Raw genomic sequence first — 27,494 nt, 5'->3', positions numbered from 1 at the left:
TGCATCAGGTTCCCCAAATCCTGTGCTGCAGACAAAGCAATTCTGGGTATAAATGTTGGGGCTGTGACCCCATGTATTGGGTGCTTGTGCTGTTACTGACTTGCTGGAGCGTGCTGCTCCTGGGGCCCAGGAGGAACCGCCATGCGGGCTTGCCTCCCTGGGCCCAGCATTGCCCCCTTGATCCCTAAGGACTTTTTGGGACCTCTTAATTTCAACCTGCCAAAAAAAAGGAGTACCAGGGCTCCGTAGCGCTGAGCTGCAGCCCCTTTAAGAGAGAATACAGATGTAGGGATTCCCACGTGATGCCTATGCAGCGGGTGCCAACCCCGAGTTTTCCTTTATTTTCGTGGGTGACCACCCCGCTTATTTGATATTCAAATTGCGGGTGCCCACCCCGCTTATGCTTTTATTTTATATGCGGGTGGCCACCCCGCATCATGGTGAGATCACCGCCGCGGCCCGAGCCGACGAAGAGACCCTCTCAGGGCTGTTATCAGCGTGACCCGGAAGCCAGGCAGCCTTGCCTGGTTGTGGGCGGGGCCTATGCCCCCTACGCATGTCCAGAGCCTCGCGGGCTCGGCGCCGAAGTCCCGGTCCCAGGAAAGGGAACCGGGCGAAGTGAGAAGGGCTCCCGAAGTGGAGGGAGCCCCGAGGGCACCAGAAGAGGTCCTGGAATCGGAGCCTACCCAGGAGATGTGCAGGCCCGCCTTCAGTGCACAGTGAGGAGGATGCTTGAGGGTGGAGGGAGGAGACGGGAGGAGTCCTGCCCCACAGCCCCGGTGAGTGGGGGCTTCTCCCTTGTTGTGGTGCCGTTCGAGGCACATTACCGGTGCTTGGTGATTCTGAGCGGCCCTGCCTGACAGCGGGACTCTCCAACGATGGGCACAGTAGTTTCAGGGCCCCAGTGGGGGTCCCGAGGGCCAGTTGTGCCCGTGCCTTCCTCCTTTTTGGCTCTTTTTTCAGCTGCCCCTGTCTGGTAGAGGGCAGCTGCAATGGTGGGGGCAGTTTTATTCAGAGAGCCCCAGTGGAGGCCCGAGGGCACAGACGTGCCAGGGCCCCTTTACTTTGTTCCCAGCTGCGCCGCACCAGTGCGGGCAGCTGCAACATTTTGGCATATTTGTTTATAGAGTCCCAGTCGGACTCTCAGGGCACAGTCGGTGCCAGTGCCTAACTTGCTTCACAACTGCATGACAATTAGTGGCAGCTGCAAAGTTTAGGCAATCATTTCTTTGGGGGAATTTTGGATGAGACAGGAGTGAGATACACTCCTCTGCCCCAGCGCAATTGCGCACTTGTGGATCCTGCTGCATTGGCAGCCCAAGCGCTGACATTATGGGCATAGGGCATTTGTGCCCTCTGAGAAGGCCAGTTGGAAAGGGGGAGTGTTAGGTTGATAGGGCGCCAGGCCCTAACGTGATTTGGGTGGTGCGCAGGAAATGTGATTTATGTGCTGTGATTTATGCACCCTGATTTATGCCTCAAATGTGGTTTATGATTATGAAGTTTTGCATAATGTGTTTATGTTTATGAGGTTATTCTCTACCCTGATTTATGCCTCTAATGTGGTTTCTGATTATGAGGTTTTGCAAACTGCGTTTATGCTTGTGATGTTATTCTCTACTCTAATGTGATTTATGATTAGGAGGTTATGGTCCAATATGTTTAGGCTTATGAGGTTGGCGCATGTATTTTATGCCTGATGTGATGCTGATTGCATACGATTTATGTTGCAGGATATAATGATGACTACAATGTTTGCCAGTAATTACTGGTTGTGTTCTATGTTTATTATTGGTTCTACATCTATTATTGTCACTTTGTGATGGTTCTGACAGTGGCCCAATTGGCCCTGTCATGTGTATATAATCCCCTGCAAATATTGCCTAGTGCCAGTTGGCACAGTGTATATTGTGTGATTACTATTCTAATGTGTTTATGATAATACAAAGGTTATTTTTATATATAACCTTGTGTGGAGTTCCTTTTGTGTTGTGCCTAGTATGCTAATATGTTGTTGCTGTGTGTGTGTTGCGCAAATGCTTTACACACTACCTCTGGGATAAGCCTGACTGCTCGTGGCAAGCTACCAAGGGAGTGAGCAGGGGTTATCTTCAGCGTGTAACTTCCTTGCCCTGACTAGAGTGGTGGTTTCTGCCTGCCTTAGGCGCAAGCACAAGCCAACCAGAAATCCCATTTTTAACAACATCATTAGTGCCTTCTGCAGGGTATCCTGTGGGTAAGTGCCCTATAATAATTCCTTTTTCCACATTATCTGGTCGTCAAACCAATGAATGGCATGTTGAAGCGGTACTGAGGCTTAATACAATAACATCTCCGGGAGGCCCAGTCCCTCTAGCTCCCGGGGTAGTTTCAGTTTCTCCTGCTTTACCCTACTTTATGCCTCTTGCACATATCACCCTGCCCATGTGTGCATATAGTTCCCTGAACACACTCATAGGGATTGAACACATCATGTTTACTAGCATGTACAGGTGTCTAGGCAGAAAAATCATTTTAATCAGGGCTATCCATCTCATGATTAGTAGTAGGAGTCCATTCCAAATGTAATTTCACTGAGTTCCTAAAACCCACCATGACCCTTCCTTCCATGTTATTTTTTCAGTAGTCTATTGGGGTGTCTGTGGCTACACAGATTCCTAAATATCTCAAATTAGTCTGCATATCAAGCACTGGAAGCCATTACATTTCTGTACCTTTCAAGGATCCCATGAGAAATGTTTTAGATTTCTGATATTCTATATGCAACCCAAATATCTCACCACATTGCTGTAGCAGTTCCCTTAAAATGGGGATTGCCCTCTCTGGGTTTCTTATATAAAGAAGCATGTCATCTGCATACAGTAACACCAAGTGTGTGGTTCACCTCACCATTATGGCTCACTCACTCATTTGTTGTCTTAATTGGATAGCCAATGGCTACATTTCGAAGGGAAAGAGTCGCAGTGGTAATGCTCAGTCCTGTCCAGTCCCCCACCCAAGCCTCCAGTTGTCTGATACCAGGTTTGCCATATGTGCACTTGTGGCAGGGAGTGTGTATATTCATTTGGCCCATTTAGTTAAATGTGGGCCTACACCCATATGTTTAGTACCTGCGAAATGTATTCCCAGCCTACCATATTAAATGCACATTCCACGTCCAACACTACTAGCGCTGTAGACAATACACTAAATTCTTGGGCAAGTATTATGTGATTTAAGCATTTAAGGTTATTCTTTGTGCTCCTGCCAGGCACAAACCACGACTAATCAGGATGTATAATCTCCGGTATGACTGGAGCCAGTCTACTAGCCAATCAGTATTAAGTATAGATCATAGCCTGTATGAAGCAAGGATCTCTGGGTCCCTATCAAGCTTGGGAATCATAATAACCATTGCTTCTTGCATTGCTGTAGAATGATAACCTCAAGTGTACGCTTTTTGAAACGCCTCCTATAATTTATCTAGAAGATTTCCAGACAACATTTGATAAAAATTCACAAGTCAGCCCATGGCCTCCACGTGTCTTACCTTTCTTCATATTTCTCAATACCGTCCTCATTTCCCTTCTTTCTTGCTGAGCATGCATTAAAAATGACTTTCAGGACAGATGTTTTCTTTGGTAGTGGCAGCCTAATGTGGTATGTGATAATTCTACCTGTGCCTACATTTGTGGTTTTCAGAGTGTCCATTGAGTTTATATTAGGCCACAAAAACATTAAGGCTCTCCACAGTCGTTGACTGTTACATTCATTTTCTGATAATGATGAAAAATGATCAAAACTGCAATATAAACTTGTTACATTTCATGTAATTATTAATATCTGTGCTTGCAGTATTACTATCCTCCCACAAAGATTTACATCCTTTTAACATTAACACATTTAACACATGGAACCGACCACAAACACACTGCAAGCCCTACAAAAATCTTCTGGGTGTAGCCAGTAAGCCATATAAAAATCTCCCAGGAGCAGACAATGAATGCACTGAGGCATTAGTGTAAGCATTGAGCTGGTGCTGAATTGATGGCAAGATCTGCTGAACTAGGTTGAAATTCTGCCCTGAACCATTGAAAACACCTTTTAGATTTGGAGCCAGCTCAGAGGCCTATTTATCTGGCAGCTTTCCTACCAATCAGATCGAAATCCAAGGCAACAGACGTTCAAGGTATCTTTTAGTAGCCATGAAGTTATGTCCTCTGTCAGTCAACTCCACAATTGAAGTATGCTTGGCAAGCAAGGAAATACTACCCTACCATTGTTGGGGTTCAGCGAGTCTCTCGGACCCTTGTGCCACTGTGCCATTGCATCTGCTGCACTAGTCTTAACTACACTATGGTCATAATTGCTGATAGCAAGTTGTCTTGCAGCGTTGCGCTGCGTGACTTTTTAGTACATCTGGGCATACGTTTCTTGAAGGCTGCTGCTGTGTAACTTTTTTGATGGATATTTGAGGGCACGTTTTATATTTTCTCCAGCTGCTACAGACAATGGTGTTAGCCATAAATGAGTGAGGTGTCTGACGAGTTCTTCCCCCACTACTGGCCTTCCTTCGACAGTTCCGGATACTTTGCAGTGCCATGCCTTCTGAAAAGACTGTTACTATTTGAATCAGGAATGAGGGGCAGAGCCTTGCAGTACCGGAAGAGGAGGTGCACTCAGTTATAGTACTCAGACATTACATTTTTCATCAATCCTGAATCTTAAATTATTTTTTTAATGAATATACGCTGTCTAGTAAAGAATGCCTCTTCAATGAATGTAAATTACATATTACTTTTTTTAAATGTATGATGCAAAAAATGTGCGTATGAAAAGTTGTGAGTGACACTTGCCCCTGCGCTTGGGAGGATACCCTCCTTTTTCCTAGGGGTCTGACCAGGGTGAAGGGTGATGAGGCAGTTGTGCAGTGGGGGCTGGGCAGGCAGAAAAGAGATGCAACAGTGATGTCATATGCAGAGACTCCCTGCCCGTGAAGGTTCCTTCTGCTGAAATGGCGTAGGAAATTGGTCTTAATATGCTGATTACCCTGCCTGATCGGCGGCCATTTATATTTTCGATACATTGATTTATTTGTCGAGGTCAGAGACTTTCCCAGCTTTATAAGTTAACTGGCGCTGGGGGAAGAAGTGAGCTGGTGGCATAAGATACAGCAACTTATCTACACATCCGCTGTTGTGGAAAAAGCAACAGGCGCGCCCCCTTCCTATTATAGTTAGACTTTTTGCGCACTACTCCGTGCATATGTCTGATACCCGCACGTGTCCGCACCTTCACACTTGTCTTTTGGACTGTAAACGCTGCTAATAATTCTGTGTCTATGCATGCTTTTACAGTGCGTTCCCTCTAGTTTTCAGTTATTCTCTTACGCCCTCTTACGCAAACCCTCTCTATAGGCTCACCCCTCACCCCTATGGCTCATAAATGAACAGCACGCGCAAACCGTCTCTTTGCACCCAGGATGTTTCCGGGGGCTCCCTCCGGCTCGAGCCACACACAGTATGAAGATGCTTCAGCCGCTTACCTGGCCATGGCGCCCCTGCCCGTGAAGGAACTCCGGCGGGATTCCGACAGGCCTCTGGTTTCCATGGCGATCGCTCGCTGCAGCTCCGAAGACGTGTCCTCACACAGCGAGTGGGTCCTGCCAGGTGGGGTTGCAAGGGGCAAACAAAAACACCTGCGTTAGTTGGCAGCGCGGGAATCCCTACGCAGGCTGCTCTCCTCAACACACATGGCTGGCCCGTGGCATCAGCCTCATCAGCATTCAGTTGCTGTGACTGATGGCAGACACGGAAGGATGCTCCCGAACACGGACGTGCCCCCACTAGGCACGAAGGCACCCCTCACGTTACCACCATACAACACAAACCACACTCAATTCACACAGTACAGTGCTTTGTAACACGACATCAGCGCCCCTCTTTAATCAGCCCTTAATTTCAGATTTAGAACTGGTTATTTTGTGGACAATAATTGTTTTGCTCAACTCTGAAATCTATTTTCCCTGAATGCATTTCAATGTTTAGTACTTGCTACAGTTCTGTTTTACATTTTAAAAATAGAAAAAAGGGGGTTTAGTACTTGGTACAGTTCGGCTTAGCCTTCAAAAAATTGAAAGCATGCATGATATCAGATATTTTCCAATCTTTTATTCAAAGAATGTCGTGATGCAATAAAATGTAATAATACCAGGAAAACACAAAATAATTCAAAAGAACAATGAACGTATCTGTGGTGTACAGTCTAAATGGTACCTAATTCCTTACCTGCAACTGTCTTCTACATGATACACAAATCCATGAGGGTGCTTATCTCGACTGGCCTATCAAAATATTAATCGTTTTCTAATCATTGAACAAAGAATTGAGATAAGTGCGTACATACCCTACCACATTTTACGTCATGTGAGATTAAAAGTATCGAACGGAAAGCATAAGAGCCTAACCCCCAAATCCCCCAGTACAGGAACAAGTTACTTTTTCTGACATCCTGCTTCTTGGAGCAAAACTTACAGTTTTTGGTGGGAGGAGTGGAGGGGTGGGGATGGCACAAGCACACAGAATCATTGTGATGTTTTAATATTTTCTGTCACCTCCCTGTTTGTATACTCAAGGGAGGCTGCCTCACAAGTAGTGGGGGTAAAGATCTTCCTGGCTTTCAATACTGGTTGAATGTCAATCATTACAATATTCTGGTTAATGATTGGCTAAGTGTCACCTGATATAGGGGCTACATACATAGCTTTAGCTCAAGGAGTTTCGCGTTATTTGTTTTGGCAGCATTGATGGTTATTGTCATTGGGTTGGTGTACTAGCCTTCTCTAATAAAGCGTGTCCTGGCCCTGCCAAGGGGTTTTAAGTGTTGAGACAACAACAAGCAATTGTTTAGTTAGATTGGCCTTTGGGGGTCATGGAAAGACTAATTCAATACAGTGGGTGTACAACCCTCGAAACCCCATGTGCCCTTATGCGCAAGCTTGTGTAGACTAGACTCGCACAGTAAAAAGTATGTATTGCTTTATTTCACTTTTTTAAAAGGTGTGACTCAACCTGAACAGTGTACAAATGCAAGCGAGAGAAATGTGGTAGAGACTGAAAGGATGTTTCATACTGGTTAAATAAGGTCTTAAAATTATACATACCAGTCTGAACAATATCCCAGCTTCTAGGGAAAGCAGGTGGAGGTCTTTTGGTACAGGTAATAAACGATCATACTTAGGGTTACAGAGATCAACCTTGATACTCAATGAAGAAGGGATTTGATAGGATCTAAAGGAGACCAGCAAGGCCTGAGACAACGGAGTAGACATTGTTAATTCAAGATAGGGCAATGGACTTCACAGCAGTGTGGAAGTTAAGCACCTGTAAGAAGGGTTGCCAATGGTTGTTTAGTAAGTGCAGAGAGTGCCATCTTAAGGAGTTTTGAGGACCTTGACAAGACATGTTTTGGGGACCGTGTGAGAACTATTCTGAAATTATTATTAGCTATTTTAGCCAAATCAAGCATGCATGAAAGTTTTGGAAGTTAGCGAAGCCATTAAGGAAGCTCTCGACGCAGGTGGAAGAGCAATGCTGGTGATGTTGGACTTGTCGGCGGCCTTCGACACCGTCCCGCATGAGGCCCTCTTGAGAAGACTTCACGAGATCGGTCTCAGAGGGACGGTGTTGAGTTGGTTGAGATCTTTCCTAGCGGGTCGCCGACAAGTGTCTGGGCCCCCCCGTACTCCGCCGAAGTTCCGCCCATGGATGTCGGAGTTCCACAAGGGTCGGTGCTGAGCCCGACCCTTTTTAACATCTTCATGACTCCATTGGCGGTGCTGGCGGAGGCAATGGGTGCCCAGATCATATCATACGCCGATGACACCCAGCTACTCTTCACCTGCAAGAAGGGCATGGAATTTGACGGGGAGAGCATCCGTGGTTGCCTTGGGGCTGTCTTCAACTGGTTTCAGCGAAGCAGCCTCAAATGCAACCCTGATAAATCTGAGGTGCTCTTCTTCGGATGTCAGGCAGAGCCGCCCTGGCAGGAATGGTGGCCAGTGAGCATGTCCCCCCCTTCTTCCTCCTCTTCGGTCGCTAAAAACTTGGGGGTCAAAATAGATAACACCCTTGCTTTGAAAACACAGATCACAGGTCTCACAGGTACCTGTTTTGGTCTGCTAAAAATGATTCGTAAATTCCTTCCTATGCTCCCTGTTGCCCATAGGAAGATGACAGTACAAGCTCTGATCTGCTCCAGGCTTGATTATTCAAATATCCTCTACCTGGGCTTGCCGGATTACCTCTTGCACAAGCTCCAGGTTGTGCAAAACTCTGCGGCTAGAGCCATCTTCGGCCTACCCCGGCAAGCCAGAGCATCTGAGTTGCTCGCCTCCCTGCACTGGCTTCCGAGTAAAAAGCGAATCACATTCAAAGCTCTTACACTGGCTCATAAGGCACTCCATCTGGTAGGGGCCTCCTACATTCAGAAACGGCTTTCCTTTTACAAGCCCACCAGATCTCTCCGGTCCGAAAATCTCGGCTTGGCAATGGTGCCTCCAATTAAGAAAGCCAGAATTGGTGGACGCTCTTTTAAACATCTTGCCCCCAAACTATGGAACTCCCTTCCCGTTGATCTCCGCCACATCCCCAATCTGCTTGCCTTTAGAAAGGCCCTGAAAACGTGGCTTTTTAATTAATAATACTGTTATGTCTGTTATCCTTCTCTTTTTTCAGTAATGGGTCAGAAAGCGCCGGGACACTCCTTGGAGTAGCCGTGCGCTATATAAGTCACCCATTAACATAACATGATTGCAAAGGAGATTGGAATATATGTTAAACTTGCAGAACAGGGGCACACAAAAACAGCTGAAGTCTGGCACAACCTGGCGTCCACCTTCCAAATAATCCACAAAGAAAGCTTGAAGAAGTCTTGATAAAACCACTTCACACAACAATATTTTAAATGGAATATATTGTCTAATCAACCAGTTCTTCAATTTGTTAGGAAAGACACAGTAAAAGTGACTTGGTGAATGTCTAGCGTACTACTGCATAAAATTCAAATGAATTAGTGGGTAACACTGTAGCTTTAACTACCCGAAATTTGTAATTTAAATTAAGGGCCTCATTACAAAGTCGGGCCGAAATCCTCTGCCCAACATTCGGAATTTCCTAGACCACATCGGAACCTTTCCGACCGACTCGGTCGGTTCACAGTCCGCCTGACCTATTACGATGTTTGCAGTCGGAAAGCAGAATTCATGTCGATCGGAGCTGAATCGGACAGCTCTATGGACAGCGTTTCTGCCTGACCAATTACAATGTCGGGGTCCAACAGCCTTTCCGACTCGGTCTGTCTGACACAAAAAAGCTGTTGGAAACGGACTCTGGGGGCTCCTAGCAGACCCCCCCTCATCCTAAGGTCTCCAGTTGGGGGCTGTTAGGGTACCCAAGAGACTCCCCTTTAAAACCATGCACTGTGTGGCAGGCACCATGGGGTGCCTGAGACAGGCTGCAAGATTTTTCACAGACACCCATTTTCCCAATAGGAGCCAGAGTTGTCGGTCGGAATACGGGCTCCCAAAGGAGTCAATGGGAGTCCGACCAATCGGTGTTCAGTCGAATCATAATTGGTCGGACGGAACCGCCCACTGCGAGTTGGTCAGATCCCAATTCTGAGACGATGTTGGGCGAATTGTTTCCGCCTTACATCGTAATGATGCCCTAAATGTTTCTTCACAAATTGCATTCTCTCCATAACAGTGAATATCAGAGCACTGGGCCAATGATATGCTACGTTAGTTCAGTTTAAACCTGATCATTTTCCTAATATCTGCCACTGTTCTCTACTTCCTCTCCACTTTTTACGTGCATTCTTCACTGACACAACAGTGACCTTCAACTATGTTTAGTAGGAGAAAATAGAAGGGGTGGGTTACTGAATATGGGCAGAGAAGTAAAGACAATGCCATAATAACAGGGGTTAAATAGAGAGAGAAGAGACAGAAATAGAGCTGAGATAGAGAGGTAGTTGAGGTAGGGAAAGATGTAAGGTAAAGAGAGAAAATTGAGGTAGCCAGAAAGAAAGATACAGAAAGGGAAAGTGGTAGATAGACAAAAAGAGGTAATGAAATATGTAGGTTTTTAGAGTTAGGTGGAGAAAGCCTGAGAAAGGGAAAAGAGAATGTAGCGAGAGGGAGAGGGGTGCGGGGTGCGGGACAGTCAGTGATAAGGTGGAAAAAGAGAGTAGTCAGAGGGGTGCAAAGGCAGATAGAGGTAGACAGTTGAAGCAGTGAAAGAGCAATGAGCATAGCAAGATGCAAGTTAGGGAGCACAGTGAGGTACAGCGCTGGCCAAAATGGGACACGGTGAAGAAAGACAGGTAGGGTAAAAAGAGTAGTGAGGCAGGCAGGAAAGTAGAAGGGGTAGAACGGGATGAGGTGTACAGAGAGGAAACATGAATTTGAGTAACAACGGTGAGGTAGAGAAATTGTTGATACGGAGGTAGAGTGAAAGTTGTGAGGACACAAAAGTGATTTCCAGAGATGGGAGGGATGTATAAAAACAGTGAGATAGACAGAGACGCAGAGAAACAGGTGAGGAAGTAAGCTGAGTTGAAATAGAAAAGGAGGTGATGAGAAAGAAAGAGAGAGAGAGAGACCATATAGACAAAGAAAAAGAAGTAGACAAAGAGAGGTAGTGGGAAAGGAGTAAGGTAAAGAGAGAGGTGAAGTGGACATAACAAAGACAGAAAGAGGTGTATTGTCACACAATGTAGTGAGAGTGAACAGTCTGTTAAAGAAACATGAGGTAGTGAACGGGGTGAGATAGAGACAAATGAGGTAGAGAGGTGAGGTAGCTAGTGGTGCGGCAGATCGATGGCTGAGGGAGGGAAATAAATGGAGGTGATGCATACACAGGTGGAGAGAGAGAGGAGAGGCAAAGAAAGAGATGAGACAGAGAGAGACCGAGGTCTGTAGATGGAGGAGGGTTACAGAGAGGTGAGATGGAAAAGTGTAGTATGGTGCACAGAGAGGCATCAGTAGAGAGAGAGTTGAGGTAGAGATGTAGAGGCCAGCACAGCGAAAGGTAGAGAGAAAGAGATGTGAAATTGTGAAAGTAGGAGAGTGATAGAGCAGAGAGAGGTCTATAAAGAACGAGTGAGGGAGACATAGGTGAGGTAGAGAGAGCTGAGATAGAGATGTGTCAGTGCACAGAGATGTAGAGATATAGGGGGTGGGTGCATAAGATCTAGAGATAGGTAGATAGAGAGGGAGATAACGAGGGAGGACTGAGGTGAGGTTAAATCAGGAGAGAAAGGCTGAAAGATTATTGTTAATTAGATTTCCACCAATGCCAGACAGAATGACACTTCTAGATGGCAGGCCAGTCATGCCCAGCTGTCAGATTTAAAACAAATCTGTTTCCATATACACTTTTATCACTTTACCAGGGGAATCCCTGTAAAGTGGGGGTCATTGGCAATGGCCAACTTTGCCCATGTCTTAAAAGGGATCTGAGTATAGAGAGGCTCTTGCAACTTTGGCACTGTGTGTGATTTGTGAGGCCATGGAACGAAGGGTATCAATTCACAGACCCAGTGATTTAGCTTCATCGACCCGGGTAGATAGCAGTTGTGAGAGCGAATCTCCTCATTTAAAAAATAAAACACATTCAAATGAAAAGTGCAAACGTTTCTGTCAAATAACATATGTATAATCGTTTTGGTAGTAAGTAACCATACTTAGAAATTACAGGCATGTAAAAGATGTACATTTGACTGGTTCAAGTTATCATAACTACTGTTGCCATATTAACATTGATTTCTACATTAGCACAGAAAGGCCTGTTTTTCATATGGAACTGTTGTTTTAAACAAGAGGTTTTTTCTACCACTTTAGATGCTGTAACTTTCCAGGAGCTGTTTGTTAGTCAGTGAATAGGCATTTGTTATGTATTAGATAACTGATAGTGATGTATACACCGGGAGGAGATGAGATAACAGGAAATATTACTTATGAGAAGAACTGCCTAGACTGCAAGATGTGGACAAAGTATCTTTTCAAAGACTTGTTTCTGTGGTTTATTGCAAAAAAGTGAGAATGTAGGGAGTTTACCTGCTCCCACAGTTTTCTGGAATTCCTATTGGACACAAAGAATGGGGAATGTATCAAATGTTTCAATGTGTTTTTTAAAGAATTATATTAGCATGTGTTCCTAGAGTAGGCTACCAATGGTACTCTATGCACTCTTGCTTCTAGCACATGAGATCATTTCAGTAGGGTTACCTCTCTGCAGGAGAGACTCAATTATCAGCCCATTTTTTTTCAAAATATGTCTGCTAATTTATAGCTGAGAATCCTTCCCAGCTGAAAATTTCCTTTGCTTAATTGCAAAAGCGTTATGTTTATGCATCTTATTCTCTCGTCAGAGCTCTTTATTGAGTTTCTGAAATGACACCTTTACTCCGGCTTAGATTGCCATCCCAAATCTTAATTTAGACAAGGAAAAATTCCTTTATGGAACATGCTTGCTGCATTATTTATATATTATTTGTAAGCTTTATTAATATATTATTTTAACTTGCTTTGAAATATTGCCTAATGGATTTTTTGAATTTGTAATAATGATGACTAAAGATTAATATTTGCTGAATAAAACAAATTACGTTTAATTAGAATTGTTAATAAAACCCTTTAATTTACATCAACTCTCCAATTTGATTATTGTGGAGCCTTAAATGGACTTTACTGTTCAAGGTGTTTTATGTATAAGATTGCTCCTTTTAATTTCTCCTTGTTGACGAACAAAGGCCCATACGACCAGTGGTGGGGATTATTTAATGATTACACCCGAAGACTAGGATACAAAGATCCCCGCACAGTCAAGTGGTAGCAAGTGGACGGTTTATGTCACAGGAGACAAGGAAGCTGAAATAAATTGCCCAAGTTCCAAAGACCGAAGTTGAAGACTGAAGGAGTCCACTGTTCCGAAAGTGGTTGCAGTAGTGGGGGTGTAAGTATCAATGGGGTTGTATGTCGCATTTGTTTATGTTGAGTTTACGATATTGCGTTGATGTTACGTGTTTTATGCTTTGGAAAAGTTCATGGTTTAAATGTGCTTAGCGTTTGAGTTTGAACAGCTGAAGTTGTTGTTGGAGTAGTCCAGGATCCTGGGATAGTTAAGATAGAGAAATAATAAATTGTGGTAGTACTTGTCTACTAAGGTTTTGTGGTGTGGGTTCATGAGGCACCATTGACTGCACAATTGAGTTAGGGATTATAATACATTGTTGTTATCATATTAATAGTTTTAGGTGTTAATGGCACCTATTTGCGCAAAGGGAAAACTATATCAGTTAGGGTGATTTTCCACGAGTCGAGATTTTATCTGTGTGTGTATGTGAGGAAGTTGGAAGGAGATACTTTTGTTTGTTTCGTTTATGACTGGACTACTTTGAATTCTTTAGTGGAGCAGACAAGAATTGTTTACTGTGCTTGCTTAAGGTTGTGAAATTTCGTGTTTGAGAAAACTGTAAAGGAGGGTGAACCAATGCCAGATGTCAGAATTATGTCACAGTGTGCTGCCCAGGGATAGGTCAACTGGTGCAAAGTCCAGTGATGGTTTTGGTTGGCGAACCATCAACCGCTGTACTGTGTTCAAAAACATTGAAATTTACTGAATCAATATTTGCTCATTTATTGTTGCATTACTGTAATTACTAAATGCTTTAATGTCCTTAAATATTTAATGAGAGGCAATATGCAAGTTACTGCCTGAGACGGCAAGGAGGTTCCACCAGAAGGGTCCTTTCATGGCAACAAATGTAGGACTTCTTACATGTTTGTGGCTTCATCAATGGCCCAAGATAACTGAAAAAGATGAAGCATTAAAGTTTCTACATAATGGTGCGTTTACATTTGTTGCCGGGTCCTTACATGGCAACAAATGTAGGACTTCTTACATGTTTGTGGCTTCATCAATGGCCCAAGATAACTGAAAAAGATGAAGCATTAAAGTTTCTACAAAATGGTGCGTTTACATTTGTTGCCGGGTCCTTACGTGGCAACAAATGTAGAACTTCTTACATGTTTGTGGCTTCATCAATGGCCCAAGATAACTGAAAAAGATGAAGCATTAAAGTTTCTACATAATGGTGCGTTTATTTTAAAAAATATTGAAAATTTAGGAGGAAAAACTAAATGAAATGAAGCTGCCTACTAGATCTACACAGTAAGCAGAATTAAATGCTTGGAAGTGAGTTGCTCCTATCAAAGAGAAAGAAAGGTACCAGAATAGAGCAAAGAGAGCAGTGCGTAATTATGCAGGTATTAACTAGGATGAAGAACAACAAAGGTGGAGGAAATGTGTAGTTGAGGGAGCTAGAATGTACCCAGCAATGATGACAAGAAAGACCTAAAAAGAATCAAAAGCATGGAAATAAAGATGAGAAGTCCGCAATGAAAACTGATACTGATTCGGGGAATGACATTTTAGATGGTTTGTTGTCCTAATGTCCACACACTATATGTAGCTCCAACATCGGGCTCAGAAGGTGTTCCAACCACTATTGGTACAGTGGCTGCAGCACCTGTTGACCTGACTATAATTCTGATTTTGGGACCACCTCCGACACTCTTGATTACTACTGCACCAGCTGAAGTAGCCACTGTTGTAATTGCCCCAGGTGTTGCAGCTTCAATTGTGACTCTTCCTGCACCAGTGTCACAAGTCCTGTCAGCTCAGACATTAGCAATTCCTGTTGCTACTGCACCAACCAATATTGCACTGAATCATGTTGTTCCAGGAGCTGTAGGAGGGTTTATTTCGACATCGCAAAACTTACAGATTGTTGCCTGGACCCCACCTCAAAATGTTCAAACATTAAGATAGAAGGATTGTTTTAATAAGCCTAATTGGACAGGGACAGGCAGGACCATTTTCCCCATTGGCAATAAAGGAACAGGAGGTAGAGAAAGATTCCTTACTAGTCAAGAATGAGTGAGTCCTCTTGATGTACCAAATATAAAGGTGAAATTGGAGGAGATTTTTAAGGGATGTCTATATATTTCACATTTAAATCAATATCAGGAGAATGAGCTGATATACCTGAGAAAGGATATCATAAGATGTGCCACTGACACACGTGGACAATTGACAGAATTGGCTGGTAAATATGAGGTAGACCTCACTAAGAGTATTCCTTTAGAGAAAAGTTTCAGGACACAGTTAGATGATGAAGTAATTTTGACCATGTGATCCTCAGGAATAAGATTGCACATTACTTAATTGGCGAGGTGCATTTTGGAAATTGAGTGATTTTGACAGATTGGAGAGCAAATGGGCCAAGAAACATAGGAAGAAAAAGAATCAATCATATACTGCAGAAGTAAATAGCAAGTGACCACCAGTACCCCTAGATGAATATGAGGCTCTAACGTTTCCTATGAGAGAGACACCAGGTGGAGCATGGAGCTGAGGTGATTTTGCAACATTCACAAACAACTTCCCAAAAACTGAGAGAGAATCCTTCCCAGTGGGAGACATGTGTTGACAGGTTTGTGAAAATGTTTAAGGGTTTGTGGACAGATTTTAACACCATCTTTGATATTGTGGTACTGATTGATTTATGGGCTGAAGTATGAAAGCTGTACAATGGCCACATACAAAGCCACTAAGAGATTCACATACCTGTGCACCTTGACCTACTGTGATGACAACGTACAATGTGGTGGTCACCTTTTTGAAAGGAAAACTTCCAGTGAGGGACATTGATTGGTTAAAGACTATAGAACTACTAAGGAAGCTAAAGAGTCAGTGTATGCTTATTATAATGATTGTTACATTGTTGTAACTTGTCTCAATCCAGATACATTGTTACCATTGGCAGAAAATGAAAATGATAAAGAAGAGGATGAGCATGGCTGTCTTGATGTTACTGATTTATGCGCCAAGCCAAGACCTGACATTAAGGATGAACTCCTTGATGAGCCTGATTATGTAATCTTTGTAGACAGCTTATATCTGAGAGACAATTAGGGGACCTTGAGAGCAGCCTATGCTGTTGAACAATTCAGGAAGTGGTGGAGGCCTCCTGCCTTTGAGCTCTTACCTCTGCAAAAGCGGCTAAATTGATCACTCTTACACAAGCCTTCTATCTTCCAGCTCAATTGCTAGTGACTATATTCACAGATAGTTAGTATGGCTTTGGTGTGGTCCATGACTTTGGGCAGTTATAGTCACAAGGGGGATATGTGACTTCAACTGGTTCACTGATTCGGAGTGAGAAATATGGTATTAGGTTGCTGGAAGCATTACAAATGCCACAAGAGATTGCAATAGTTAAATGCGCAGCTCAGAAAAGGGTAAATGTGCGTGTGTATGTATTATTAAAAACTGCAGAACATTCAGAATGCCTTCGCCAGACTCATCCTCAATATCCCCTGCTGCAGCCACATCACCGGCCACCTGAGAGACCTCTACTGGTTCCCAGTCAATAAAAGAATCACCTTTAAGCTCCTCACACATGCCTACAAAGCCCTATATGATGCAGGACCTGCGATTAACCTTAACCACCACCTCGCATTCTATGCAGCCACCAGAGACCTCCGCTGTGCTCAATTGCCCCTGGCCACCTCCCCACATATACACAAGACCTAGGCTGTAGGAACATTCTTCTCCTGCCTTGCAGCAAAGACCTGGAACAGTCTGCCTCTCCACGTCAGGCAATCACTGTCACTGCCTCAATTCAGGAAGGACTTAAAAACCTGGCTCTTTGACTGAACCACAGTGCCTTCGGCAGACTAGCAGCCCTCCACCCCCATTGCTTTGAGACCATTAAGGGTGAGTAGTCATGCTTTATAAGTCACTTGATTGATGTTACTTTTGGAAACAGATATGCCAATGAAGCTGCTTGGTATGGTGCTATTGCGGCATCCTCATTTAACAGAGAATATCCAAATTAATTTGATGAGGATACCACCTTTTCAATTCTGTTGTCAGTAGCTGATACATGGGAAGAAATCAAAAGGTTACAGGAAGAGGTTTCAGAGACAGAACAGCAAGGATGGGTCAGAGCAGGATGTGTTAAAAGTACCAATGACATTTGAGTTTCAGCTGATGGAAGACCCGCGTCGCTGTAAAGCTTGTTATTTCCCATGACATTATCTTGGCTCTGCACACATCGGAAGGGATGGAATGGTGAGATTATTTAGGCAGAACTGGTTTAATCCCAGATTTAGAGTTTCAACCGATAAACTATGCCATAGATGTGTCATGTGCCTGCAGATGAATGTATATTTACAACAAGGGGTGGTGAGGGACAGAGTCTCTGAATTAAGCAGAATACTCTCACCCAGTCAAGAGATCAGGGCTAGATCCAACACCGTTTTTTAGCTCACTGCACCATCCCAGTTTCAGAACCTGGCTGTATGCAAATTAGTCTGTTCCTGTTCCAGTGCATGATGGGAACAGGGCAAACCAAACTACAAAAGCCAATTCTTACACTGGGAAGGAAACAAGCTACCGGGGACCGGTTTCTGGCATTTCAGCCGTCTTCGGCCCGGCTTGCTTGAATCCTGATGGTGCAATGAGCAAGGGACTCACATCTGAGTATACCCTTCCACGCTTAGGGTGGACAAAAATATTTACAACAAGGGGTGGTGAGGGACAGAGTCTCTGAATTAAGCAGAATACTCTCACCCAGTCAAGAGATCAGGGCTAGATCCAACACCGTTTTTTAGCTCACTGCACCATCCCAGTTTCAGAACCTGGCTGTATGCAAATTAGTCTGTTCCTTTCCCAGTGCATGATGGGAACAGGGCAAACCAAACTACAAAAGCCAATTCTTACACTGGGAAGGAAACAAGCTACCGGGGACCGGTTTCTGGCATTTCAGCCGTCTTCGGCCCGGCTTGCTTGAATCCTGATGGTGCAATGAGCAAGGGACTCACATCTGAGTATACCCTTCCACGCTTAGGGTGGACAAAAATATTTACAACAAGGGGTGGTGAGGGACAGAGTCTCTGAATTAAGCAGAATACTCTCACCCAGTCAAGAGATCAGGGCTAGATCCAACACCGTTTTTTAGCTCACTGCACCATCCCAGTTTCAGAACCTGGCTGTATGCAAATTAGTCTGTTCCTGTCCCAGTGCATGATGGGAACAGGGCAAACCAAACTACAAAAGCCAATTCTTACACTGGGAAGGAAACAAGCTACCGGGGACCGGTTTCTGGCATTTCAGCCGTCTTCGGCCCGGCTTGCTTGAATCCTGATGGTGCAATGAGCAAGGGACTCACATCTGAGTATACCCTTCCACGCTTAGGGTGGACAAAAATATTTACAACAAGGGGTGGTGAGGGACAGAGTCTCTGAATTAAGCAGAATACTCTCACCCAGTCAAAAGATCAGGGCTAGATCCAACACCGTTTTTTAGCTCACTGCACCATCCCAGTTTCAGAACCTGGCTGTATGCAAATTAGTCTGTTCCTGTCCCAGTGCATGATGGGAACAGGGCAAACCAAACTACAAAAGCCAATTCTTACACTGGGAAGGAAACAAGCTACCGGGGACCGGTTTCTGGCATTTCAGCCGTCTTCAGCCCGGCTTGCTTGAATCCTGATGGTGCAATGAGCAAGGGACTCACATCTGAGTATACCCTTCCACGCTTAGGGTGGACAAAAATATTTACAACAAGGGGTGGTGAGGGACAGAGTCTCTGAATTAAGCAGAATGCTCTCACCCAGTCAAGAGATCAGGGCTAGATCCAACACCGTTTTTTAGCTCACTGCACCATCCCAGTTTCAGAACCTGGCTGTATGCAAATTAGTCTGTTCCTGTCCCAGTGCATGATGGGAACAGGGCAAACCAAACTACAAAAGCCAATTCTTACACTGGGAAGGAAACAAGCTACCGGGGACCGGTTTCTGGCATTTCAGCCGTCTTCGGCCCGGCTTGCTTGAATCCTGATGGTGCAATGAGCAAGGGACTCACATCTGAGTATACCCTTCCACGCTTAGGGTGGACAAAAATATTTACAACAAGGGGTGGTGAGGGACAGAGTCTCTGAATTAAGCAGAATACTCTCACCCAGTCAAGAGATCAGGGCTAGATCCAACACCGTTTTTTAGCTCACTGCACCATCCCAGTTTCAGAACCTGGCTGTATGCAAATTAGTCTGTTCCTGTCCCAGTGCATGATGGGAACAGGGCAAACCAAACTACAAAAGCCAATTCTTACACTGGGAAGGAAACAAGCTACCGGGGACCGGTTTCTGGCATTTCAGCTGTCTTCGGCCCGGCTTGCTTGAATCCTGATGGTGCAATGAGCAAGGGACTCACATCTGAGTATACCCTTCCACGCTTAGGATGGACAAAAATATTTACAACAAGGGGTGGTGAGGGACAGAGTCTCTGAATTAAGCAGAATACTCTCACCCAGTCAAGAGATCAGGGCTAGATCCAACACCGTTTTTTAGCTCACTGCACCATCCCAGTTTCAGAACCTGGCTGTATGCAAATTAGTCTGTTCCTGTCCCAGTGCATGATGGGAACAGGGCAAACCAAACTACAAAAGCCAATTCTTACACTGGGAAGGAAACAAGCTACCGGGGACCGGTTTCTGGCATTTCAGCCGTCTTCGGCCCGGCTTGCTTGAATCCTGATGGTGCAATGAGCAAGGGACTCACATCTGAGTATACCCTTCCACGCTTAGTGTGGACAAAAATATTTACAACAAGGGGTGGTGAGGGACAGAGTCTCTGAATTAAGCAGAATACTCTCACCCAGTCAAGAGATCAGGGCTAGATCCAACACCGTTTTTTAGCTCACTGCACCATCCCAGTTTCAGAACCTGGCTGTATGCAAATTAGTCTGTTCCTGTCCCAGTGCATGATGGGAACAGGGCAAACCAAACTACAAAAGCCAATTCTTACACTGGGAAGGAAACAAGCTACCGGGGACCGGTTTCTGGCATTTCAGCCGTCTTCGGCCCGGCTTGCTTGAATCCTGATGATGCAATGAGCAAGGGACTCACATCTGAGTATACCCTTCCACGCTTAGGGTGGACAAAAATATTTACAACAAGGGGTGGTGAGGGACAGAGTCTCTGAATTAAGCAGAATACTCTCACCCAGTCAAGAGATCAGGGCTAGATCCAACACCGTTTTTTAGCTCACTGCACCATCCCAGTTTCAGAACCTGGCTGTATGCAAATTAGTCTGTTCCTGTCCCAGTGCATGATGGGAACAGGGCAAACTAAACTACAAAAGCCAATTCTTACACTGGGAAGGAAACAAGCTACCGGGGACCGGTTTCTGGCATTTCAGCCGTCTTCGGCCCGGCTTGCTTGAATCCTGATGGTGCAATGAGCAAGGGACTCACATCTGAGTATACCCTTCCACGCTTAGGGTGGACAAAAATATTTACAACAAGGGGTGGTGAGGGACAGAGTCTCTGAATTAAGCAGAATACTCTCACCCAGTCAAGAGATCAGGGCTAGATCCAACACCGTTTTTTAGCTCACTGCACCATCCCAGTTTCAGAACCTGGCTGTATGCAAATTAGTCTATTCCTGTCCCAGTGCATGATGGGAACAGGGCAAACCAAACTACAAAAGCCAATTCTTACACTGGGAAGGAAACAAGCTACCGGGGACCGGTTTCTGGCATTTCAGCCGTCTTCGGCCCGGCTTGCTTGAATCCTGATGGTGCAATGAGCAAGGGACTCACATCTGAGTATACCCTTCCACGCTTAGGGTGGACAAAAATATTTACAACAAGGGGTGGTGAGGGACAGAGTCTCTGAATTAAGCAGAATACTCTCACCCAGTCAAGAGATCAGGGCTAGATCCAACACCGTTTTTTAGCTCACTGCACCATCCCAGTTTCAGAACCTGGCTGTATGCAAATTAGTCTGTTCCTGTCCCAGTGCATGATGGGAACAGGGCAAACCAAACTACAAAAGCCAATTCTTACACTGGGAAGGAAACAAGCTACCGGGGACCGGTTTCTGGCATTTCAGCCGTCTTCGGCCCGGCTTGCTTGAATCCTGATGGTGCAATGAGCAAGGGACTCATATCTGAGTATACCCTTCCACGCTTAGGGTGGACAAAAATATTTACAACAAGGGGTGGTGAGGGACAGAGTCTCTGAAATAAGCAGAATACTCTCACCCAGTCAAGAGATCAGGGCTAGATCCAACACCGTTTTTTAGCTCACTGCACCATCCCAGTTTCAGAACCTGGCTGTATGCAAATTAGTCTGTTCCTGTCCCAGTGCATGATGGGAACAGGGCAAACCAAACTACAAAAGCCAATTCTTACACTGGGAAGGAAACAAGCTACCGGGGACCGGTTTCTGGCATTTCAGCCGTCTTCGGCCCGGCTTGCTTGAATCCTGATGGTGCAATGAGCAAGGGACTCACATCTGAGTATACCCTTCCACGCTTAACGTGGACAAAAATATTTACAACAAGGGGTGGTGAGGGACAGAGTCTCTGAATTAAGCAGAATACTCTCACCCAGTCAAGAGATCAGGGCTAGATCCAACACCGTTTTTTAGCTCACTGCACCATCCCAGTTTCAGAACCTGGCTGTATGCAAATTAGTCTGTTCCTGTCCCAGTGCATGATGGGAACAGGGCAAACCAAACTACAAAAGCCAATTCTTACACTGGGAAGGAAACAAGCTACCGGGGACCGGTTTCTGGCATTTCAGCCGTCTTCGGCCCGCCTTGCTTGAATCCTGATGGTGCAATGAGCAAGGGACTCACATCTGAGTATACCCTTCCACGCTTAGGGTGGACAAAAATATTTACAACAAGGGGTGGTGAGGGACAGAGTCTCTGAATTAAGCAGAATACTCTCACCCAGTCAAGAGATCAGGGCTAGATCCAACACCGTTTTTTAGCTCACTGCACCATCCCAGTTTCAGAACCTGGCTGTATGCAAATTAGTCTGTTCCTGTCCCAGTGCATGATGGGAACAGGGCAAACCAAACTACAAAAGCCAATTCTTACACTGGGAAGGAAACAAGCTACCGGGGACCGGTTTCTGGCATTTCAGCCGTCTTCGGCCCGGCTTGCTTGAATCCTGATGGTGCAATGAGCAAGGGACTCACATCTGAGTATACCCTTCCGCGCTTAGGGTGGACAAAAATATTTACAACAAGGGGTGGTGAGGGACAGAGTCTCTGAATTAAGCAGAATACTCTCACCCAGTCAAGAGATCAGGGCTAGATCCAACACAGTTTTTTAGCTCACTGCACCATCCCAGTTTCAGAACCTGGCTGTATGCAAATTAGTCTGTTCCTGTCCCAGTGCATGATGGGAACAGGGCAAACCAAACTACAAAAGCCAATTCTTACACTGGGAAGGAAACAAGCTACCGGGGACCGGTTTCTGGCATTTCAGCCGTCTTCGGCCCGGCTTGCTTGAATCCTGATGGTGCAATGAGCAAGGGACTCACATCTGAGTATACCCTTCCACGCTTAGGGTGGACAAAAATATTTACAACAAGGGGTGGTGAGGGACAGAGTCTCTGAATTAAGCAGAATACTCTCACCCAGTCAAGAGATCAGGGCTAGATCCAACACCGTTTTTTAGCTCACTGCACCATCCCAGTTTCAGAACCTGGCTGTATGCAAATTAGTCTGTTCCTGTCCCAGTGCATGATGGGAACAGGGCAAACCAAACTACAAAAGCCAATTCTTACACTGGGAAGGAAACAAGCTACCTTTTCTAAATTGCAGATGAATGTAGGCAGAAGAACCCATATACCACTGAGCCACATCAGAAGATCAGGAGGACCCTTTAACAGGATGATAGTAGGATTTCACCAAAATGCCTGTTTGTAATGGGCTGAGATATATCCTTGTTATAGTGTGCATTTTCTACCGATTAGTGGCAGCCTACCCAACATGGAAAAATGACAGCCTCACTGTGACCAAATTGTTGCTAAACGAACCCATATCGAAGTTAAGATTTCTGTTTCGCTGGAGTCAGACCGAAGCACGCACTTTAACAACAGGTCCTTAGAACATTATGTGTGGCACTTCAAGTGGAACAGAGACTACATTGTAGCTATCGTCCTGAAGTTTCAGGAATAGTTGAACAGCGAAAAGGGACACTGAAGTCTGTACATCTACATCCCTGAAATGGCCAGATGCTTTGCCATTAGTATTGATGAGTCTCTGAAGCACTCCCAACCTAAGAACAGGATTATCGCCTCATGAAATACTTATGGGACGTGCTTTGTGATTGCCGGCTGTGCCTGTAAAGGCGCTTGCAAATATCACAGATGACGCTTGACAATTGCAAGGGGTTAGCTGATGTGGTGCGTTCTGGTTCACCAGGTTGGAGCTGTCACTGCCACTTCAAGACAGGAGCTGTGTCATGGGTTTAACCCTGGTGACTGGGTCCTTGTAAAAAACCCATGTTACTTGTCAAAAACATGTTCGAAAATCCTGCCTGGACCCAAGATGGAAGGGTCCTACCAGGTGATTTTAGTCACCAACACTGCTGAGAAGTGCACTGGCATACCTAACTGGTGCATGCCTCACACTCAAAGAGTGATGATTCTGCAGTGGTGAAGTGGTGACATTTGAGCCAATTTCGAGACCTCCTGTGTCCACATATCCTAAGGGTCAGAGGGGGGGGGGGTGACGTTCATCAATATTCTTCACCTTTCCACGTGCCTAAAATCTCACCAAGTGGTGTGGACGTTTCCTCTGAAGATGAAGACCTGAGAACTGAAAATAAGGGAACAGTTGGATTGCCACCCTACCCACTGAACGATCCTGGTGAGGGAACAAGTCTGAGGAAAGGAGGATTTCAATTGTGACTGGAATAGCAAAGTAGTAGGAGACAATTGAAATTTAGTGTGTCAGTTGAATGCATACCACAAACCATCATCGAAGAAACAGAATCTAGTGGTATAAGCAACACAGAGGAAGAACAACAGACACAAAGGAGATCCAAGAGAGAAAGAGTACCATGTCATAAGTATTCAGCACCCAAGTGGACCTATTACACAGAGAACGTGCAAAATGTAACAGAACTAATGACTGAAATCAGAACCCCTTGAACAGTCTGAGACACCATTTGATTTAAACTGTTGAGCCAATACTACAAAATAAGACTTCATTACCTCTAATTGATTTAATCAGTTGAGATATGATTCTACAAATAAAGAGCTGTGTCTAAATTGAACTATAAAAGAATGTGAAAAATGAACATGGCAACTAATTTCGAACAAAGACAAAGAAGAGGAATTATGAAGTATTCCTTAGGGCCAAGGTTGCTGTAGAATAGTAGGGATAAAGATTTACAAGAACATGGAGTAGAGCTAGGGATGCCTCACAAAGAGTATAGTATATAAGCTGAATGAAATACTTGGAAGTTAACCATCAAAGGTTTTGCTCAATTTGCATAAGTAGAAGCCAACATAGAATATTAAATCTGCCTTCTGCTTTATTCTACTTAAAGTCTGACTGTAAACAAACATGTGTTTCTTACCAAGACTAACTGTAGAATAGCAATTGTTGCCACCTTCATAGCTGCTGTGTTATCATGTGTAGTTCTTTTAGTTAGTATAAATTTTACTCTAGAGACAGAAATACTTAAATCTACTCCTGCACCTTCATCAACTCTGATACACTAGATGAGAGAAAGTTAAAGGCTTCATTTACAGATGCTTCAAACAGAGATTTCACGTCCAACGTTTATTCTGGATTCGTTCAAGAATATACCCAAGCATTAGATGCTAAAGATTGTTACGTTTGTGCACACTTACCTTCTTCAACTGCTGAGAATGTAACCTACCATTACATTTTGCCTTCATATGCAGCTACATGTAGTATATTACATAGTTTGTTTTGTAAGGAAACGGGCCATTAATTGTGTGCCCTGGAAATGTAAATGGATCCACGTATGCCTCCCCCATTGGCAACCAAATATACACTGTAGCACTTGACTGTCTCAGTGTAGCGGAACAGAGCAGTCCTAGGCCTACTTAAGGGAGGTGGTGTGGGCTAATAATCACTATTCGCTGGCACGCTCAAATAACATTCAATAAATGATTGTCCAGTTTGTGATTTTTTTTTGTTGAAAAAGGAAAAGTACATTTATTACACACACTACATAATACTATGCCGTAATTTACAAATATACACAAGGGTGCGGGAAATGCTTTTTGATGACATTGTGTTATCACCTCTGATCCCCTAAAGGGTTCAGTTTCACCAACCACATGTAAAAATCCCCATTTTAGGATTAAATGTAATGATCAAATAAAAACCATGAATGACATCACTTATTGCTGACAATGAAGCGTATGTACTCCAATCACAAGTGGCTGCCAACACCATTTTTTCAACAAAGCATTTCACCATTTTAGGAGTAAATGTAATAATTAAATATAACCATGAATGATGGCGCTTGTTACTTGCAATAGAGCACATGTACTTTGATCACAAGTGGCTGTCAACACCATTATATCAACCAATAAAGCCTTTACCAAAACGAACTTCACATGTGCCTGTGTGTTTTTCAAATAACTACAGCAGTCGAAGCGCAATTAGAAAAATAACCCCTAGAGGGCATCACATTTTGATAACATACACATGTAACTATACACTTCACCTTTAGAAGACACTGTACAACATGTACATTTCTTTCACCAGCTTTAGTCCACAGTAACTGCAGCCATGGACCTAGTACTTAGATGGCGCTGCACTCCTAGTTGCAGAGCGAATGCCTCAAACTTGAAAGAATTCCTCGGGTGGTCAACCTTTCTGTTAGGGTCAGTACTTTTAAAAACACTTTCTTGAGCCCATGTGGGGAGCTGAGAAGCCTTTGCATTCTTTTTGGTTTCGTTGGTGGTGGCCCCGCCATCTTGGGGCCACCACAAAAGGTCTCGGCAACGGCCAAGCTATGAGCTTTTGTCGTTGTTAATGTGTATTTTTTAGCTATATGTTTACACTATTAGGCTTTGTCAATGTTTGTTGATTAGTGCCAGGGCAGGGCCAACCCTGGCAAATGAGTCACTAGGCAAGCTCTGAGCAGGTAATTAAGGAACAATCCAGTTTCTTGGTAACTGCACAACAAGCCTGAAGAGGTCATTTTTTCTCATTTTCATTACAGGCATAATTGCTTTCTGTTAGGGGTTACTAAACAATGCTGCACTGGAATACATTGAAACTTGTCTCCCTCTAAGTTCAGATGACCCTCGCTGAAAATCAGGATATGGGTTAAATGTACTCTAATTTACCTTGCCAGAAGGTGGAAACCTAGGACTGCCCGAGCAAATCTGGAATGCCTGGTCACTCTATGTAAAGTGAAACTAGTGTACGTCCCCATGCAGCAAAGGCCAGTAGAAGTACACGGTGCAGCTTGGTGATGAACCCCCCAACACTTACAACACTGCAACCACGTGCAGTTTTGACACAGCTTCTTGAAGAAGCGGCCAGAGTAAAATGCATATAAAGTGTCACACATTCGACAATTGAATGCCATTCCTAAACTCACTGAAAGTATGCAAAATGTCATTATTAAGAAACCTTAACATTTGCCAGTAGGTCTGCATAGATGAAGGGATCAATCTATTAAAACTCCTGTTTCAAAGAAACGAGTGACAAATACTCCAGAAACATACTTATGAAAAGAAGTAATCTTTGACCTGGTGTGGGACAACTTAATAGATCTCAATTGTAAATGTCCACTTGCTCCATGCCAGGCTTCAGAAATTTAGCAGGCTGTCACTATATCATTGAATTTTATAAATTACAGTTTTCAAATATTCATCATGAATGAATTTATATGCAGGAAGGAAACTCACAAAAGAAGAGCTCTCAGCACTGCACTACCTTCTTGCTTGTGATAACGAGCCACAGTTGATGAAAGCAATCGCCCCAGAGAGGCAAATGCAGACAGAAACATAAAATATCTACAGACAAAATAAAGTAGCGAGTAAAGATAAGGCCAATTTGTCCATCTAAAACAATATTTTGATGTTTCTTTTTTTAAGACACCATTACACCTTCCTAAGTAGTTATTATAAAAACGATTTAGAATATTCTTCAACTAGAAGTGAGTCATACTCAGATGTGGTATGAAGTAATGCAGAATGTCCTCACAAAATAACACGTTCTTGATTTTGGGAAAACCTCCGTAATATTCAGGGCTAAAACTAGCCCAGTTCTCAGGCGCGCACAGCATCCTAGTTCAGGTTCTTAAGCAAATTCATGATGAGAGGGGGTCAGCTAAACATCGCCTTTTGATTGCCCTCCTAATCAGGGTTAACATATAGCTCTTAAGTTATCCAAAGCATGTGTGGCATCTTACGCCAGGTTTGGCATTTTAGTAAAGATCGATTTCTATACTGGGATTTTGAGGGAAGGCCAATAATGGTAAAATAGAGATTACTAATCCCACTATGCAAAGTGCTTCTGGCAAAAAAGTGACTGTCTAAGATATCAATCATGAAAGAGGGCGAATTGACAGCTTTGTAGCCAAAGACTA

At 44.1% G+C, this 27,494-nt stretch overlaps 1 protein-coding gene across 2 annotated transcripts in view; it reads right to left on the bottom strand.

Moving 5' to 3' along the window:
* Positions 1 to 27,494, bottom strand: part of CNGA3 (cyclic nucleotide gated channel subunit alpha 3) — a 344,207-nt gene that overhangs the window by 151,262 nt on the left and 165,451 nt on the right. For both annotated transcript variants that reach the window (XM_086933287.1, XM_086933288.1), the window contains exon 3: positions 5,525 to 5,641. In XM_086933287.1, the coding sequence (XP_086789413.1) occupies positions 5,525 to 5,641 (117 nt within the window). The remainder of the gene's footprint in view (positions 1 to 5,524; positions 5,642 to 27,494) is intronic.

The sequence above is a fragment of the Lissotriton vulgaris genome, chromosome 8 (assembly GCF_964263255.1).
Source record: "Lissotriton vulgaris chromosome 8, aLisVul1.2, whole genome shotgun sequence".
Classification (NCBI taxonomy): domain Eukaryota; kingdom Metazoa; phylum Chordata; class Amphibia; order Caudata; family Salamandridae; genus Lissotriton; species Lissotriton vulgaris.
This window is presented reverse-complemented; position numbering and strand designations above follow the sequence as displayed.